Below are 20,437 nucleotides of genomic sequence, written 5' to 3'. Positions count from 1 at the left end.
AGAGATAGACACAGTATTAAATATTAGAAAAATCTATTTATCGTCATTTTTATCATTATCTCTCAACATTCTTTGATGTAGAATTAAATGATAGGTCCATAAATAAAACATAATAAACAGCCTCCAATAATTTAATACCATATTATAAGATGATGAGATGATGATAATAAAATAGATAATGAAGATCATTACTCTTAAATATTAATATGAAATTCACGCTGCTTGAAAATATTATAAGGACAACATTAAATATTATAAAATTCATGTAATGTCTCTTTCTCTAAAATTAAATCATCCAATTTGATAACTAGGTAGGCCAATTTTGGCCTTAATCATTATTCTGAACAACATTTACTCAGTCCACACACAGTGAAAATCCATGTTATATATATACACACTAGAAAATGGAACCTATCTAACCTTATTAATCTAAATAATATAAAAAGGGTAATGTTACATATAGTTGTGAGATATGTAAGTATTGTATAATCATTTTGAAAAAGAATAGAATCTATTATTAAAAAATTAATTTCTTTTCACGTGAATTCGATATTTATTTATTTATTTTAAATAGCTGCACGATACTTATGCAAATATGATTTTTCATATAAAAATAAGGTTTGGTTGGATTTCTTAACTTTTAAATGTTATCTGTCCCTTGAATAAAAAAATAAAAAAGTGTTATCTGTCCCTTATTTATGAGAGTATCTGAGCACATTCTTGGAGGTAGCATACATTTTTTTAAATAAATGTTTGGTCACTTCACAGTAAATACAACCATAATGCACTGCCTACTGCAGTTGCAGAGCCCCTAACAAAGTTTTTGACCCCCATTTAAAATGAAGACAAATTTAAGACAGTTGGTTTACTATTGTTCTGTTCTGGTCCTGCTAACGAGAAACATATCTTACTAAGATGAACTATGAAGGCACAGTTTAATAAATCTATAGGATTTAGATCAGAAGAATATTATAGGATTTATTTTATGTGTTTTATTTTCTAAATTTTAAGTATAAAACTTTAGAGAAATAACCTTAATCCATCTTATGATCTCAATTATTTTCTTTTACGTAGAAATTTATGAACTTTCTCTTATTTCAACATTTTGGAGAGTTTGAGTTTGAAGCAATACTTTATTTATTTATTTATTTTAAAATTGTTTATTTTTTGGGTTTTTTATTTTTTATTTTGTGAGTACCCCTCCAATGCTTTGCAGCAAAATAATTAGCTTTAAATTACGAGTATCTCCTGAGATCCAACCACACTTGACAAAACCCAAATAAGCCATAGGCTTGATTGACACTGGAATTTTGCAAATTCAAAAGTTAAAACCTAACACACCAACTGTCAAAACAATTTGCAAAGCAACCAAAGATAAAGAAAAAGTAGAAGTCTTATCTATGAATTACCAAACATTAGCCAGCCACAACTAAGGAAGAATTTTAGGTCCAAGAGTCCCAATATTTGAGTCTTTTTCTTGTCATGCATCCTAGTACTCGCAGGTATGGTAATGCTAACAGCTAAAACTTTGACTTTTGTTATCAAACTTTGTTTGAAGATTAAGCTTGCTGGGATCTGATCTGATGATTAAGAGAATAATATAAATGATATGTGATGTTTAATTATGAATACTGATTATGTCGGTTGATTATTTCTTACTCCTCAGTCCTCAATCCTCAATCAATGCAAATCATTACTAGACTCAATGCTTCTTCCTCCCCACTTCCTTTTCTGTCGGGTTTTGGCGTGCTGAACTCTCTCTCTCTCTCTCTCTCTCTCATATTTTTAAGACTGTACTAAATATCATTGTTTAATGCAGATTGCAGACACCTTGTACATGATGAAAGGGACACCTTCCCATGTGCAATGACCTCTAACTCCTGCTAAATATCATGATTCTCTTGCTCAGGAAAAGGGTCATTCTCAACTTTTCAGGCCCCCTGATCATGTGCATGACTTGGGTAATCTGTGTTTATTACAAGGAAGGTGCCCAAGTTATTAATGACGCAGAGATTAATCATTATTCATCTCATAACCCATTATTTTCCATCCACAAACTCTTAAAAAGAAATTACAGGAAAGAGGTGGAGACAGAAGGGTTATGGGGGGCCAACTCAATGATCAAGGCCATAGAGTAGATCCCTATTTCACATTTGATGGGAACTTATACAGTATGGATTGTTTAAGATGATTCCACATGATCAGAGAACACGACACTCAATTCTCTTTCTTTGTTTTTTAATCTGTTGTGGATGCCCCACTCCCAGATAAATTGATTCTAGATCACTGTCATGGTCCCTTGAATCTACACTCATCTGGCCCCATCATATAGTGGTTCCTGCTATGCTTTGATTAGAGGGAAAAAAGAAAACAAATGTCCACTTGGAAGAAACTTTTTTCAAGGGTTTAAGTCAACAAAATACATTTTCCTACCAGCACTCGTATCTAATCCATAGAAATCTCCACTATAATATAAATATAAAGAATCAACATTACTCGTTATCAACCAGACAATTAAGTGGAAGAAAAGGTTGATTTTATGGTCTTTCAGTTGCAGATTGTAGACGCATCATTTAAAGTGTTTCTGTAGGGAGAATAGAATATGCATGCTGCCGTATTTAAACGCAATTTAAGAGAATTTTAAATGGTTTTTGCTATCCAGCATTTCAAACTAAACATCTTGGGCAAGATCTCTTCCATATTATTTTAGCTATTTTTTCTTCCCACATGTTGGACAATAGAACCCCATGAATGATAAAAATTAGTAACTGTTTTTTCTGCCTTCTCCCATAATCAGAGGATATCTACCTCAATTCAACTACTATGCATAAAATGGAAGCATCTTTTATTTTCATCAAAATGAAAAAACTTCCTTAAATATTTGCTTGAGGCTTTGAGAGTTTTAAGTAAGAAGAGGTAAGATACATAAAGTGAGTCTACTCAAATAGATAATAATAAATAGCATTTAACTCTCTTTTTTTTTTTTTTTTTTTTTTTTTTTAAGCAAGCAAGCATATCATAGATAAACTAAGGGGTTCAAGATACAAGATTCAATAGGGTGAGAGTCTCCAACAATCATCCTAAGACCAATAAATACAACACAAGTGAAATAATAAAAAAAGAGGAATCTGGAGTCAGAAGTTTGGCTCCCACCCATTTCCCACAAGGGGAAGCCGCTTGAAGCGCTTTTTACATGGTTTGATAAACAAACTATAAGACTACAACTAGAAGCAGCAGTGAAATGATGTGTGCTTCATTTTGCTGGGTTGGACTGTCTGAAGTAGATTTTCACAACCACTTTATCTTGGTCCTTGGTTAGGGAAAACATGAATATAGGCAATTAACAACCGGAAAATGAATCGAATCGCCAGCGAAAGACCGCCACTGGCTGTGGAGGTGCTTGTAGCTCATGCGCCACCCTTGGCAGTAAAGTATAGGTCTAATCTAATAGATCCAAAGCTGTTGACCCCGATGGTGTCTCGAGTGGCGACAATAGACCTCCCCTGGCGCAACGACTCGTGAGTCTTACACGCAGTGTGAGCCGTGTGTAAGACATATGCGCCGCTCTTTTGGTTAGTTTTCTTCTACTGTATAACATATAAGCGACTGGAGAATCTGATGGTGGGGCACATGGTGGTTGTAGGAGGCTGGGAGATAGCAGATTGACATATTTTGGTACTATGGGCGGAAAACTAAAGGAAAGCTAGAAAAAAAAAACTTTGGATAGGTCTGGCGAAGGTCAGATAGGGGGAGGGAGGGTGGAGTCAACTCTCCACCTGCCTCTGGTTAGAGGAAATGGGGTTATACCAAAAACAATGGTAGGAGGATAGAATTTTGTTATGTACAAGTAAGTTTGCGTACCAATCTGCATACTAATGTTATTGTCTTTATATTCTAAATTTAAATTAGTATTGCTTTTAATAAAATTTATTTTCTGATCAATCATATTAAATGAGTACATGTATTAATACGCATAATCACTTATAATTAAATTTTTCCGAAAGGATATATCGGCTGGAAAGAGAAAGGAGAAGACCTCAACTCTCTTATACTTGTGAGTATTGAATTCAAATAAAAATTAAAGAGAATTTTAATCGGTTGAGTAAAGCCATGAATATTTGACTTTTTATATGTAAGAAGGAAATTACCGTACTTTCGACAAAAAGCTGATTGCATTTTAGTTAGAGGAAAAAGGTAACAGCCTATTCTATTGGCAGAAAAAAAAGAAGATTAACAACACTCGATGAAGAATCATTGAATTCCCACCAACAAGCTCCGAATAAATTCACCAACCCATGACAGATATTTGTATTCAATTCGTCATTTATGAAGCAACCTCTGACCGCCCCATGCTGGTGGTTTCTTCCCTTCCCAATACCCTTTCTTTACAAGTGCGTCTCTTTCTGCCTCTAGGAATGGACCCTCCTTGTTTTCACCATTTGAAAAAAATATGGAGCTTTATTTAAATTCAATGCAGCCGACCGAGAGCTTGCCTCATGTTCTGTAGAGAGACAAAAGTGCTTCTTCAGTTGGGTTGTTTGTTTTTGTTAGTTTTCAAATACCTGCAAAGCCAGACAAGGTAAGACTCGCATTCTCTCTTCAAAGTCCAGAAGCTCCATGGTCCTCAAATTCTCATTTGTTATCTGAATACTACCACTGAATATATTTGCTTGCAAGGGTCCCCCTGAGTCTTCAGGGAAAGTGTTTCTTTTTGGAAGTGTTTGAGCCTAACACTCGTATTGTCTTAAAACACTGGGGTGTTGGTTTTGTCTTATGCGTAGTTGCAGAAACTAGTAAATTGTTTTCTGAGATGGACCCAGAACATTTATGATCGAGTGATGGTAGTTTGGAAGCTTTGAGAGAGGGTTTTGAACTGGGGAGGCTTTGTATTCAATCTTCATACTCTATTGTTTCTCAATCTTCGACGTCATTCCCAAATGGGTTACGGTTTCTTTGGCTCCATTTTAGTTCTCACACTTTTCTTCAAACTTTTGGCTTCTCAACAACCCAACACAGATGGGTTCTTTGTCTCTGAGTTCTTGCAGAAGATGGGTTTGACTTCTTCTCAAGTCTACAACTTCTCTGCTCCAGTTTGCTCATGGCAACGGGTTTTCTGTGATGCCGGAAAAGAAAATGTTGTTCGGTTTGAAGCTTCTGGTTTAGGCCTCACTGGCTCTATTCCTGACACCACCGTTGGCAAGCTCACCAATCTTCAATATTTGGATCTTAGTAACAACCAAATCACTGGTTTGTCTTCAGATTTGTGGAGTTTAGGCTTACTCAGGAGCCTTAATCTCTCCTCCAACCGGATTTCTGGGTCCCTACCTAACAACATTGGCAATTTTGGTATGCTAGAAATCTTAGACCTTTCAAGCAACAATTTTTCTGGGGAAATTCCGGCAACCATAAGCTCCCTAGTTAGTCTGCAAGTCCTTAAACTCGATCGAAACAGCTTTGAGCAGAGCATCCCATCAGGAATTAAGAATTGCCAGTCCCTAGTTACCATTGATCTTTCATCGAATCGGCTAAGTGGATCTCTTCCAGATGGTTTTGGTGCTGCTTTTCCCAAGCTCAAGACCTTGAACCTTGCAGGAAATGAGATTTATGGCCAAGATTCAGATTTCTGGGAAATGAAGTCCATAGCTAGCCTTAATATTTCTGGAAATTTGTTCCAGGGTTCTGTAATGGCTGTGTTGCAGGAGCAGCTGGAGGTTATAGACCTGAGTAGGAACCAGTTTCAAGGTCATATTTCTCAGGTACAATTCAATTCAAGTTACAATTGGTCTCATTTGGTGTATATAGACTTGTCTGAGAATCGGCTTAGTGGAGAGATTTTCCATAATTTGAGTCAAGCCCAGAATCTCAAACACCTTAATCTTGCACACAATAGATTTAACAGGCAACGCTTCCCGAGAATTGAAATGCTTTTAGACTTGGAATATCTCAATTTGTCTAAAACTGCTCTCACTGGTCACATTCCGGATGAAGTCTCACAATTAGTTAATTTGAATACACTTGATCTTTCTGACAACCATCTTACTGGGAAAATTCCAGTGCTAAGTATCAAAAGCCTCCAACTTCTTGATGTTTCACACAACAACTTGAGTGGAGAAGTTCCTTTGTCTCTCTTAGAGAAACTCCCATGGATGGAGAAGTTCAACTTCTCTTACAATAACATAACCCTCTGTGCTTCTGAGTTCTCCCCCGAAACCCTCCAAACAGCCTTCTTTGGTTCATCTAACAGCTGTCCAATTGCTGCAAACCCTGAGCTCTTCAAAAGAAAACCCACCAAACATAAGGGAATGAAGCTTGCTCTGACTTTAACCGTCTCAATGATCTGTTTGCTTGCTGGGTTATTGCTATTTCTAGCATTTGGTTGCAGAAGGAAAAGTAAGATGTGGATTGTAAAGCAGACATCATACAAAGAAGAACAACATATTTCAGGCCCCTTTTCATTCCAGACTGATTCAACCACATGGGTAGCTGATGTTAAGCATGCAAATTCAGTGCCCGTGGTGATTTTTGAGAAACCATTGTTGAATATCACATTTGCAGACCTCCTGTCTGCAACTTCAAATTTTGACCGTGGCACTCTTTTGGCTGAAGGAAAATTTGGGCCTGTTTATAGAGGATTTCTACCCGGTGGTATTCATGTAGCAGTGAAAGTTTTGGTCCATGGGTCAACATTAACAGAGCAAGAAGCTGCAAGAGAGCTCGAGCATCTTGGTCGAATTAAACACCCCAATCTTGTTCCATTGACTGGATATTGCTTAGCTGGGGATCAAAGAATTGCAATCTATGATTACATGGAGAATGGGAACCTGCAGAATTTGCTTCATGACTTGCCACTTGGGGTTCAGACTACCGAGGATTGGAGCACAGATACATGGGAAGAAGATGATATTAATGGAATTCAAAATGTCGGCTCTGAAGGGTTATTAACAACTTGGAGATTTCGTCACAAAATTGCACTTGGTACAGCCCGAGCACTGGCGTTTCTCCACCATGGCTGCTCACCTCCAATTATTCATAGAGATGTCAAAGCTAGCAGTGTGTATCTGGATTATGATTTGGAGCCCAGATTATCAGATTTTGGTCTGGCTAAAATTTTTGGCAATGGCTTGGATGAGGAGATAGCCAAGGGTCACCGGGGTATATGCCACCAGAGTTTTCTCAGCCAGAATATGATACCCCAACACCAAAATCTGATGTATATTGCTTTGGGGTTGTCCTATTTGAGCTAATCACTGGTAAAAAACCAACTGGAGATGACTATCCTGAGGAGAAAGAAGCAACTTTGGTGAGTTGGGTTCGAGGATTAGTGAGGAAGGGCCAAGGGTCAAGAGCGATTGATTTGAAAATACAAAATACAGGACTGAGTGACCAAATGGAGGAGGCCCTCAAGATCGGGTATCTGTGCACGGCTGACCTTCCCTCAAAGCGACCTACCATGCAGCAAATAGTTGGAATTCTTAAAGATATTGAGCCAACATCTCATCAGGGATGAACATGAAAAAAGAAGATAAAAGCGGAGTTTCTTACTTTGCTTTATATCTTCTTTGTTATTTTTTTCTGTTATGAGTTTCTTTCTATGCTGCCATGGAGGGGAATGTACAGTAGCCCTGAACTCTGCTTTTGGTTTTGATGTCTTTCCATTACCTTTCCATTGCTGGTGGCATAAAAGTTTAATTTATACAAAGAAAGAGTTTGATCCTTTATTCCTTAACACAAATATATCTCCTTGCGGTTTTACATACAATATAAGAGTTCATTTGGTTCACATTTACTCACAAAAGCCTCTATAACAAATATATTTAGAACTTTATAGGCATATTGGCCAGTGGGGGAGATGGAGTTTTGGTTTGGTTTCTTTTCAATGTTAATGCCATGGAATGAGGAATCAAAGCTGACTTTGGAGTTAATGCTTTAGGGGTGTCTCTTGAAGACAAATGATTAGGGTTGCTCCATGATATGTGAATTTGTATGCTAGTATATGTATCTTTCTATAGTTCTATTTCTAAGTAGAATATATTCTAGAGGTGGTATTAGCAGTATGGTGCATAACCTATATAATCAATTCATGGACCACCTCTGGACCATGTTGAGGAATGTGTATATAAGGTTGTGGCTATGCACATGAAAGCAAGAAGGTAGCAGCACTTGTCGAGGAATTTGGTTATAACTTAAACATGGTTGTCAATTGGAACTCAAATTTAGCAAAAATGCAGCACTCTTTATCAATGTACAAGTTTGATGAGAGGAGAGAGAGAAGCGAGGATAGCCACCGAGAAAGGCTATCGTTGGTGATTTTTTTTTTTTTACTTAATGATTAAAGAAGTGTTTTTAAATCCGTTTGTAATTTTTTTAAACATTTAAAGTAATTTAAAAAATACTTGAAAAATAAACACAAAATAAAAAAGTGCATTTGCACTTGTGGTAGAACCACCTCTGCCCTAGCAGTTCCCAAATTAGAATGAGAGGTGAGAGGTTCCTACCACAGTAGGTCCATGAAAATGGAAACTTGCCTCATCTTAGTATGGTAGGAAGAACCTGCCTTACATAAAAAGGACATAACCATCGCAGTTTTAGGAATGGGGTAGATTTTGTTCAGTTCAGTTTGCCATTTTTTCCAGATTTGGACAAAAAGAAAAACAATTTAAGCTGAAAAACAAAAGCAAAACTTGGCTGCATTCTTATTTTTCTTACGGTGTGTGCAGTTAAGGTGGTCACCAAAATTGAATGCACACTCATTTCTAATTTTCTAACTCACGTGGTACTTTTCAATTATGGCATGTAAAAAGAATAAACTCTTTTTATTATTCACACAAAATAAAGTCTAGTTTGTTTTCACAATTATTTTCGTCTCATTTTATCTAATCATTATAACTTTTTCAAATTTACACACAAAATAAAATAAACAATTCAACTTTTTCAAATTTCAAAATAAAAATAATATTAAAAAAATATATTGCAACAATATTTTATTTAACTTTTATTTCAATTCATCTTATCTCATCTCATCTGCAAAAACAAACTAGGCTTTAAGTTTTACTTTGACTAAATAGTTATCTTAGAATACTTTGTCCCTTATTTTCATACAAAAACTTCTCCACCAACTGTGAATTCCAGCACCATAAAGCAATTATCTATAAAAGAAAATCCTTTTTCTTTAAGCATAAGAGAAAATCTTTTGAATTTAGGTCATGGCACAAGTGTTTTGTTTCATTTGGCGGGTATTATAACCTAGTTTGAATAGTAAAATTCTCTCAACTCATCTTAATATCCAAACATTACAAATACAAATACTTTTTAATTTCAACTTTTTAACTTTTTCATCTAATCATTACAACTTTTCCAAACTTTCAAATAAAATACAAAAAATAATTCAACTTTTCAAATTTCAAAATAAAAATAATATTATAATAATATTTTAACTTTATAATATTTTTATTTAACTTTTTCTCTCTCATTTCCCAAAACTCCATAAAACATATTAACTCAAATCATTTCACTACTATTCAAAAATTATTTAACTACTATTCACAGATCATCTCTCATCATCTCATCTCACTATCTTTGTCATGGGTGAAGCTGAAGTCATGCTTTAAAGGGTTTATACCAATTCCACTTCAGAAAGACATCCATATACTACATCAGTATAACTCAGTATAGTTATCTACTTTACAATGACATTCCACTTTGTTGATTGTTTTTAAGATAACTAGTGATTTAACATAGTAACATATTATTTTATTCATATTTAATCAAATATTTCGCATTTTAGACTAAATTGCTAAGACAGAGTTTGGCACGTACGTGAGCAAGGTGTTACTCCATAACCATGTATACTTTAGCTGCGAAACACACAACAACCATGACCCACATTATCCACCATGGTTTCCTGTATCCATCATGACATGTTAATAGAAACCAAACCCCCTTCAATCACAAGTTATGGGCTATATATGGTTTCATGGGCAACTTGTCTCCAAGTCTCACTTGAAGCAGCTGCTTTCAAGCCATGCTGTGCCAGTGCCTTACGAGCCATCGATTGAACAACAGAAGCTTACTGAAACAGGATTTGAACAAAAAATATAAGTCAATGATATATTTTTATAAATATGTAAAAATACATGTAGAATGTTAAAAAGAATAACTCCATTCTAAGGCTTCTATCCTTAGAAAAATTTCAGTTCTACGTGAAAAATAGAGGAGAAAGAGTTATCTCTTGGTGAAGATCGGGTAGCATTCGGTGGAAAAGGTGTCACTTGGTGAGAAGATACCTCATGGTGAATAGGTATCTCTATGGAATGAATGAATACAATAGTAATAACACAAATCTATAAAGAGTTCACTTCGTTTTTTGTGGAATAGATGATCGATACAACTAAATAGATCAAGGTCTCCCTCTTTCTCCAAAGACATCTAATTATAAATAATTAACTGCCAAACTTTTACAGAAAACTATCTGTTTTTTTTTTTCCCACTTCTTTGTTTTTGTATTTTGAAAATTTATTTGCCATGCATTGATTTAAATGGGTGGAAAAATATTTTCCTACAGTGGCTTTGCCTTGAGGACCAGATGCTTATGCCCACGCACCATCTTTAGGGAAAAGAGGAGGTGTGAGCCATTAAAATGGCTAATCTTTCTTCATTTTTGGAAAGTGATGAAGAAAATATAATTTAAAAATTAAAAAAATTATGGACAAAATATGATTCTAGCAATGTTTATATTCATTAATAATTAAGGATTAGTATTTCTTACCGTTTCTACCCAATGTTTGATACTAAATAAATTAGGCCTATCCTATTGTGATAATCTTCAAAAACACGACGGAGAAAAAGGAAGACAAGACAAGACAAGACAAGACAAAGGTGAATGAAGTGATAAAGAACTCGGAAGCAAGTCAGACACCAAAGGAAATCGCACAAGGATATGAAGATGACATCTCAGCAGCCACAACTCCTGAAGGCCTCAATAAAAGGAATTTCCCTACCGAACACCAAGGGAATCTTGGATGACTTTTGGAAGGCTTCTTCTGGGCTTCAACTACTTTTATCTTGGGAACTCCAAAGATATCATCTTCTTCCTCTAAACAAGAGGGTCTTCGTTCTCCATTGTACTGAGATATGTGTGAAGGCACGAAAGACTGTACAAATCATTAAATATAGTTGATTTTCCAAACACCTTGTGGACACATAGGCTTTATGCCGATTTACATTTTATTTATTGTTTACTTCCATAGATGAAAGCGAGGAGACTGTACTGATGCTCAAGCCACTATTGTGGATCGATGTTGACTTTTTCATCCTTTCTGACCTGCATGTTTTGATGGGTCTGTGCTCCTTTTGGAATCTCACACCGATGGGATTTGTAAAGGGAACCAAGGCCCATGATTTATAAATAAGGTGTTTGGCCTCTTAGTTAATTACACAAAATCATAAGCTTAATTAGTAACTTGTGACTCTAAGAAAAATCCTCTATTAGCCTTTTCTTGTTAAAAAGAAAGAGGTAAGAGTTAAAGTTTTACTAGTGGGAAAGTTTTGTAGGTGTCATTTGGGTTGAGGAGAAAAATTATATAATTGTAATAATTTTTCACATAGTGTATTTTCTTCTCTGGGTCTGATGGTTTTTTCTCCTGTTTTTTGGAGTTTCCACGTAAATTCTTGTGTTGTTATTATTTCTCTATTTTTCTTCATATTTCACCAAAAAGTGGATCTTATGGGTGAATTTGAGAGGTCTAAATTCCTAACAAGTGGTATCAGAACCACTATGTTCTTTTTGGTGGGTGGAGCTTTGGTGTGGTAGTGTGAATACGTACAGTCTAAGGAGGTTCTGTCTAGAAGACTGGTATTTAAGTGGTTCAGTGTGACCCTCCAATCTTTCCTGAGAACCTTGAAGTTCTGTCTAAAAAAGAATAATCTTTCCTGAAAACTTACTTAGTGAGTACCATTCATTTTTATGGTAAAATTCATCGAGGCAATGTCAAGAAGTAAGGCTTCAAATTCTATCAGATATGAGGTGGAGAAATTTGATGGGAGAATCAATTTTGGCTTGTGGTAAGTTCAAGTCAAGGATATTTTGATTCAATCAGGATTACATAAGGAGTTGAAAGGCAGACCAATCCCTGAAGTCAGCAGTGATACTAGCGTGACTGATGAAACAAAGAGCAGATCTGTAATGAGCGATGAAGATTGGGAGGATCTGGATTTGAGAGCAGCAAGTGCGATACGTCTGTGCTTGACCAAGAATGTTCTTGCAAATATTCATGGAATATCTACGGCAAAAGAACTCTGGGAAAAGCTCGAAGAGTTGTATCAAACAAAGGGCGTCTCAAATCGGTGTACCTGAAGGAGCAGTTTCATACACTGCAGATGAGTGAAGGTACGACTATTTCAGATCATTTAAGTGTTCTCAATGGCATTGTCTCTAAGCTAGAATCTATTGGAGTTAAAATTGATGATGAGGATCAAGCCTTGAGGCTCATCTGGTCTCTTCCATCTTCCTATGAGCATATGAAGCCTATTTTGATACATGGGAAGGAGAAAATAATTTTTTCAGAGGTTACCAGTAAATTCTTTTCTGAAGAGAGAAGACTAGGTGGTGGAAGAAATAGTTCACCTGGAAACTTAGCATTGGTAGTAGCTGGTAATGGGAAGAGTGTAACACCCCGTATTTCAGTGTATTTTTACTGAAGGATTATTTTTTGATTGTTCAAAAATTTATCCTCTTATTTTAAAATTGGTTGGATTTTTAGTAAGTTTATTTCTATGATTTTTATTTGGTGAAAATTATTTTTTATGTACTTTCCAAATATTTATTTATTGTTATGCATTTAAATTGCTTTTAATATTTAAATTAATTACCGTGGGATTTAATTATTTCAATTTGACTTTACCATTACGTTTAAATTATTTTATTTAACTTGTGGTTTTAAAATCATCTCCGTTGGATCATTTTTGTGACCCAAGTTATGAGGATTGGACCTCATTTCTTTTCCCTCCTTTTTTCTTTCCTTCTTTTTTCTTTTCTTTCTTTTCTTTTTCTTCTTTATTTCCTCTCCTTCCCGCGCACTCCCTCTCCCTCCCTCTCTCTCCGTCCGTTCTTCCTCACAGCCCAGCCCGCCGCCGTCGCGCCGCCGTGCGCGACACCGCCCAGCCGATCAGCTCCCTCTCCCTCCGGCGACCTCACCTCCCAAACCTCAGCCCCTACCTCGCCGCCGGTAGCCCACACGCCCCCCACGAAGCCGCGGGCCACCTTCACGCCAGCGCCGCCGTGAGCCGGTGGTGGCCCTCACCGCCCAGCCCATTAGCTTCCCCAGCCGCCGGCGACCTCACCCCACCAATCTCACCTCCATCCGTGCCGCCGTTAACCACCAGTAGCTCTTCGAAGCCGCGGCACTCCTTCCGCCGTTGCGCCGCCGTCGCACCACCATTGGCCACCATCTTCCTACCACTTCATCCCCGACCTCTTGGCAACCCATTGGACCCAACCCCACCTCCGATCCGTCACCGGTGAAGCTCCACCAACTACATTTCTGATTTGGGCATTTTGGTCTTCTACCGCCCATTCCGCCTCCACCCACGGCAAACCACCACCACCATTGGCTTCACCGACCTCCCTAGGCCCTACCCTATCAATCTTGGGTCTTCGTTTGTCCTCGTTGGAAAGTGGGTATCTGTGACCCACGGCCACAGTGTATTTTACACTGTGGTGTTGCTCAGAAATCACCACTTGCAACTTCGAGATCCTCCGGAAATTATTATATTGCACTGTAAGTATTTTCCTTAAAGAACTTTCGTGATTTAAATATATTTTTGCACTAACGCATATTATCTGTGAATTGGGTTGTTTTGCCGGACTGAGTCCGAGGAGTTTCGGGGGTTGGATGGATTGTGGACGGAGTTGTGTTTGTTTGCATTGTGAATTGTGGTTGTTGGTTATGACTTGTTCACGTACATCGCATATTGCATGCATGATCATGTTTGTAAAGAAAACTGGGTTTTCGTGTATTGCATACATGTTTATGTATTTATTGGATTTGGATTTTCATGTGAGTAAAAGGAAAAGAGACTGTAGGGATGGTGGTAAGCAGGGATGGTAGTTGTGTCCCGCCTGTGATTCCCGCCTACAGTGCTCTGTTAAGTATTTAGTGTGTGTAAAGGAACTGTAGGGATGGTGGTAAGCAGGGATGGTGGTAGAGTCCCGCCTGTGATTCCCGCCTACGGTGCACGCGTTAGGGATGGTGGTTGTGTCCCGCCTGTGATTCCCGCCTACGGTGCACGCGGTAGGGATGGTGGTAAGCAGGGACGGTGGTAGAGTCCCGCCTGCGATTCCCGCCTACAGTGTCCGATAATTGGATTGTTTGTGTGAATCATTTTATGGGAAAATGTGTTACGGATATTTTGGGCCAAAATGAGATTTTTGGCGTGTGTTGGAAATAATCATTTTTCTGGAAAAAAAAATGGTATTTTATGGTTAACTGTATTTTGCTATATTGTTGGTTGTATTAATGTATTTTTATCCCGAGAGTTGTTTGGTTTATACTTACCTGTGGTACCATTTTATAGTATCGCAGATTTTGATGCAGATGATGATGACGAGCCTTAGCTTGGCTCCGTTGGAGGAGTGATCTGGGATTGCTCCTGTTTAGTGAGTTATGTGTTTTTATCAGTTTATGTATTCACCTTTTGTATTATATTTGGGATGACTGTATAATTTTTTAAAGATAAATTGTTTTAAATATTTGTATTTAAATTCTGGTACTTAGTTGACTATCCGCTGCGTTATTATATTTGTACACTGTTGCATGTACACACACTGGCACTTCGTTGGGATGTGTGACCGTGTTGTCACCATCCTGGCGTCTCGATCCCTGTGTATTTATATAAGGGAGATTGGGGGCGCCACAAAGAGGAAGAACTCCATGAAGATGAAAGTAGTCTGCTGGGGGTGTGGACAATCTGGACACGTCAAGAAAAATTGTCCAAGAGCAGGAGCAGGTTCGGCAAGTGGCTCCAAGTCAGTTAATAGAGATACTGGTAATGAAACTAACGTTATGTCTCTCTCCATGGAAGACGGTGTCTGTTAAAGGGACATGTACATCCTCATGGCATGCCTCTAATTTCCAAAGTTGCCATGATAGAGGATGTGTTAATGTTAGTGGGTCCACAAGTTTGCACACAGGCATTGGTTTGACATTAATGCAGGGTGTGGTGGAAATTTATGTCGATGGCTGATGAACTTCCAGGAAAGCTAAACGTGAAAGTTGCACCATAATTTTTTAGCAAGGTTATTTTCGACATGGGCCGAAATTGAAATGCTTGGAATTGGTTTATTCTGAGTGGGTATGCTTTTATGGTGGACCATTATAGCGGAAGCTATGAAGATCTTCATTGCCGTGAAACGTGGCTGTGGGACCAACCAAAGTCACAAGGTAGAGATTGATGGGTTTGTGCTTCTTTTGGAGTCTCACACCAATGGGATTTGTAAAGGGAGCCAAGGTCCATGGCCTATAAATAGAGTGCTTGACCTCTTAGTTAATTACACCAAATCATAAGCTTAATTAGTAACTTGTGACTCTAAGAAAAGTCATCTATTAGCATTTTCTTGTTAAAAGGAAAAAGGTGAGAGTTAAAGTTTTATTAGTGGGAAAGTTTTGTAGGTGTCATTTGGGGTGAGGAGAAAAATTGTGTGATTGTAATAATTTTTCACATAGTGTATTTTCTTCTCTGGGTCTGGTAGTTTTTTCTCCTATTTTTGAGAGTTTTCATGTAAATTCTTGTGTTGTTATTATTTTTCTATTTTTCTTCATATTTCATCAAAATGTAGATCCTAGGGATGAATTTGAGAGATCTAAATTCCTAACAATTGTCACGTTGTATATGTATGAATAGGACTCACACGTCCGCACCAATCCAAACACATGCACAATTGTGCTCGAGAGGATATGATTCGTTGGCAAAGAGCTAATCTCGTACCCAAAATTGAACGGCTTGGATCTTATCTTTTACGTTTACCAGGGTTAAGAATATGGATATGGACCTGAGAGTCCTCGTATTAAAGGACTGGTCACCTTCCTCCACGAAACTGTTCTGTTCATTCTCTTAACAGAACGAAGCAAATAGAGAGTTCAGGAAAATGTCGGACGAGGAACACCACTTCGAGTCAAAGGCCGACGCAGGGGCGTCAAAGACATACCCTCAACAAGCTGGTACCATTCGTAAGAATGGATATATTGTCATCAAGAACAGGCCTTGCAAAGTTCTCTCTTTTCTTTTCGTTTTATTTTTTTGGTAGAAAATAATTTTTTGGTTTGTTATTATGAATTCTTGTCTGGGTGTCACGGGTGGTTCGTGTTATTTTTCTGGGTCTTTGATGGGTTTATTTTGGTATAATGGTATATGGGGCCTTATCAATTATAGTTTTGTTTATTTTTTTAGGTTTCTTATCATTCTTATCTTAGCGTTTTACCGATCAAATTTGTTTTTTTTTTTTTTAGGTTTCTCTTCTTTGGGAAAAATTGTATGCGCTGTTTGTGTGGAGATTCTCTGTTTCTTCTTTTTTTGGTTGAAATAAGCTTCATATAAATTTTGGCTACCTCATTAAAGTTGTGATTTTTGGTTTTATTGAATCTGGTGGTAATGGGAGCGTATTTGAGCCGTTGTGCATGTGTCTGCATCTTCAATGATAATTTTCAAAGCTTAATGGAGATTCCTAACTCCACTACACTTCAAATTTGGTAATTGTGAATAACTTCTTGAAGGTGTGAGGTTGGCAGCTTCGAATGTTGAAGAAGTTTGATGGCTCGAGTCTTTTCTGAATGCTTAGACTTTAAAAACTACATCAAACACTTCATCTAGTTCCTGACAAGAGCAGGGGTATAACTCCCACCCTGTGTTTTCTGCGTTAACAACATCTAATGCTAAAATTGGATGTTAATGATGAGCCCTAGCTTGTTTTTAGTATGTGTGCCTTTCATTGTTGCATTTACCTTCATTTAAGCATCCTATTTCTTTTAAAAAAGCCTAGGATTGAATGTGAAAATACTAATACGAAAACATAATTGATACAAGTATAGTTGCAGCTCATAACTATGAATTTTGTTGATCGTCTTGCTCAGAATTTCATGTTTTAATTCTTTAACAGTTTTCAATGTATACCTCAAAAAGCTTCATGAATCGTTTTTTTTATGGTTCTTGAAACCAGGTTGTAGAAGTTTCCACTTCAAAGACAGGCAAGCATGGACATGCAAAGTGCCACTTTGTGGCAATCGACATATTTAATGGGAAGAAGCTTGAAGATATTGTTCCTTCGTCCCACAACTGTGATGTAAAGCTATTTCTAATTTTTCATTACTATGCAATTGTTCTTTTGTGCCGAGGCACGTTTACTTGTTGGCCCTTCTCATACATTTTTTATTTTCTCAGGTTCCTCATGTTTCTCGCACTGACTATCAGTTGATTGATATCTCTGAAGACGGTTTCGTAAGCTTTATATATTGATCATTACCAATTTTGGCAATTCTATATGTGATAATAAAAAGACCATCAATAGTAATAGCAATGATAGTGATGTTTACCAAATTAAGATTTGGTGTCATGTAGGTGAGTCTTTTGATGGATAATGGAGACACAAAGGATGATCTGAGACTTCCCACCGATGACAATCTGCTCAGCCAGGTATCGCATCGAGAAGGTTTTTGTTAATTTTGTCAATTGCTTGTGCATAAAAAGCTTAGGAGTCCAAACCTTTGATGGAATCTTTATTCTTCTGCCTGATAGACTAATAGTTTTGTCTTTGGTCTCTTGTGTATAGATTAAAGATGGGTTTGCTGAAGGAAAGGACCTTGTGTTAACCGTTATGGCTGCAATGGGAGAGGAGCAGATCTGTGCCCTTAAGGATATTGGCCCCAAAAATTAAATATGATGATGCTGTAGCAGTAGCTATGGCTGATGGCAAATGAATACGTTTGCTTTTATGTTTGACAGGGATTATATCTTCTGGGTGTGCAATAAGTTTCTCTAAGATGGGCATTTGACGTTGTGTAAATTAGCGCATTTAGATGTGCTTAAAATCTGTTGAGGCTTGTGAATGGGTAAAGAGAAAGGTGTTGGGGCTGCTGATCCCTCAGACGAAAGGAACTCAAGTTTAAATCAGGATAGACTTTATATAAATATAACTACTGTCATGTTCTTGTTACTTTTTTAGCTTTTGCCATTGTGGGGGCTGTGGTAGACTGCATGTTTTTTTCTGGGTTAATTTAAAAAAGAATATGGGTTTTCATGTTTTTGCGGTTCGAAACCCAAGTTTCGAACTTTCGAAGTTGATATATGAATTTTTACATTTTGACAATTCGTTTCAACCATTTTCATGTCCTTGGCATTCTAGTGGCAAACTCTCCTTTCGTTTTGAAGAGGCAACCAGTTGCATCATCATCACGCCTTATAATGGGGAAAGGTTGGCTTATACCTTACTGGATTAAAGACTCCTGTGTGAAAGATGTTGGATCCGGATGGATATGAATCAAGTTGAGAACTAACTACCTATGATCAGCCTGCGGTCAGGTTGTGTCCATGCCCTGCGCTTCTTGTTCCACATTTTCAGAAGAAAGTGCGCCAAGTCAGGGCTATCCCTGCCCGCTTAGAATTTTGTTTTTTTTTTAACCTCCATTTACACCCTTCTGATCAGTCATCTTAAATCTCTAAGATAGTGGTACTGTGCTTGTATCTAGCCTTCGACATCAATTTGATTCTTGACATCATTTTCTCTGATACAAATTTGTTTTCTCATATACAATCTGAAGCCAATGACATTCTTCTAAGACAGCCATAACAACATTGTTTCAAAACTGTTTCAGCAAGACAATCATCTAAACTAGGTGAATAACTAAAAATACGCAGGCTACTTGTTCAGTTCACTGAGTGCGACCAGGGATATTGTGCTCTCTACCGTTCTATGCACATGATAGGGCGGAACCTAACTCCGTAGGTTCAGTTTGGTATAATACCCTCAAAGGATTGCCTACCCGCAACCAGGGGAAGTCCATGCCACCCACCCTCTCCTAACCTTTTCACTAAACAGAAAAGGACAAGAATCTAATGTGGCATCCATTGCACAAATTCCTCTCCCTTTGAAGTTGTATTCAAGGGACAAAATCTTGCAGAAAACTAACTATATTGCAAAGATACTACTAGTACACTTATCTAAGTCAATTTGGGTGCTAGAATTGCCCAACAATATTGTAAAAATTAACCCCATTGATTCTTCAACCAAGAAAACAATGGTTAACAGGGAATTCAAGAACCTATTGTCATGATGGATCCTTACCAAACGACGAACTGCCATATATATATGAGCCAAATCCCCAGAAGGTAACCATCAGAGAGAGAATTTTGAAACCTCCCATGGGGTCATCTAATAATATAACGGCTGCAATGCTTGTGAGGGGTACCCTTATTGCATTGAGCACACCAGCAAGCACAGTGGATGATAGAAAAAGCACAGCAGTACCTCCCAATACCCCCAGCTGAAAAGTGATAGCACCCCAGATCAGAACAAGGAGATAAGAAGTTGTGCCACCCTTGAAACTTTTAGCCTCAGATTTCATCCCTTGAAAATCTTTATTCACAATAACCCCAATGGTGGTAAATACAAAGGCAAACAGAGAAACCATGAGTTGTTGCTCCAACACAACATGGAAGGACCTTCTACCCAATAACTTCACAAAAACTAGTTCTGAAAGTGCAAAAATGAGCCCATGAAGAGCGGATCCCAAAATATCCATATAAAGCCTATGATATATTGGCTATTTGTGATATCTCCATATGCATCGGAATCTGAATCCAATGCAATGATGGTCATCGCAGCAGTAATGACCACAATAGCATTTATAATTGAAGCATTCAGTTTGTTCTTCACAAGAAAATACCCAAATAGTGCAGAAAATGCAAGCGACGATGATGCCAGTAGAGCAGCAGTAGATGCTGGCAGGTAAGCATATGCATATGCATACATGAGATTGTCGGCAGCACTTAAGAAACCCAGCACGATATAGGAAAGAGTGAGTTTAAAGTTCAGAGGAGTAGGAAAGGTTTTACAAAAGTAGTATGTAGGAAATAAGATCAAAGCAGTTAGAGGCCACCCGGCAACTGCCACCCATGAAATGATCCACTTGCTTGTGCCCCCATTGGAATAATAGAGACGAGAAAGAATGCTAGAAGCAGGGAAAGCAACAAGCATTGCTGCACTGCTTAGAAATAGAAGAATCCAATGTGAGATCGGCTTCTTCTTGTATGCTTCCCAAGCCATGGTCCTAAAGTCGGATATCTTGCTCCAAAATGAAACAGGAGTTGGTGATGCCTCCTCCATTTGATCACCTGATGGTGAAACACAACAATTAGATATTGAGTAAATACCAACAGACACATTTTTGTT

General features: G+C 37.6%; 3 protein-coding genes and 1 long non-coding RNA gene across 4 annotated transcripts in view; 3 read left to right on the top strand and 1 right to left on the bottom strand.

Moving 5' to 3' along the window:
• Positions 1-4,231: 4,231 nt before the first annotated feature.
• Positions 4,232-7,718, top strand: LOC121244102 (probable LRR receptor-like serine/threonine-protein kinase At2g24230). Its single transcript, XM_041142155.1, is given in 2 exon segments — positions 4,232-7,131; positions 7,134-7,718. Coding segments are annotated over 2 exon segments (2,568 nt in total). The 5' UTR covers positions 4,232-4,937; the 3' UTR covers positions 7,508-7,718.
• A 421-nt stretch (positions 7,719-8,139) lies between these two features.
• Positions 8,140-20,437, top strand: part of LOC121244109 — a 24,971-nt gene continuing 12,673 nt past the window's right edge. The window contains exons 1-3 of the long non-coding RNA XR_005936382.1: positions 8,140-8,150; positions 8,536-8,539; positions 12,329-12,331. This is a non-coding gene — a long non-coding RNA (uncharacterized LOC121244109). The remainder of the gene's footprint in view (positions 8,151-8,535; positions 8,540-12,328; positions 12,332-20,437) is intronic.
• On the top strand, positions 16,063-18,776 carry LOC121244107 (eukaryotic translation initiation factor 5A-1). The gene is made up of 5 exons (XM_041142159.1): positions 16,063-16,264; positions 17,210-17,332; positions 17,431-17,487; positions 17,608-17,682; positions 17,819-18,776. Exons 1-5 carry the CDS (start codon positions 16,142-16,144, stop codon positions 17,921-17,923), a joined length of 483 nt encoding a protein of 160 aa, XP_040998093.1. The 5' UTR covers positions 16,063-16,141; the 3' UTR covers positions 17,924-18,776.
• LOC121244106 (probable purine permease 5) overlaps positions 19,089-20,437 on the bottom strand; it is a 3,163-nt gene continuing 1,814 nt past the window's right edge. The window contains 2 exon segments of the mRNA XM_041142158.1: positions 19,089-19,783; positions 19,786-20,379. Coding sequence (XP_040998092.1) covers positions 19,314-19,783; positions 19,786-20,379 — 1,064 coding nt within the window. The 3' untranslated portion in view covers positions 19,089-19,313.

Source organism: Juglans microcarpa x Juglans regia, chromosome 8S, assembly GCF_004785595.1.
Source record: "Juglans microcarpa x Juglans regia isolate MS1-56 chromosome 8S, Jm3101_v1.0, whole genome shotgun sequence".
Taxonomy (NCBI): Eukaryota; Viridiplantae; Streptophyta; class Magnoliopsida; order Fagales; family Juglandaceae; genus Juglans; species Juglans microcarpa x Juglans regia.
The sequence above is the reverse complement of the archived record's forward strand: the minus strand, read 5'-3'. Positions and strand labels throughout refer to the sequence as shown.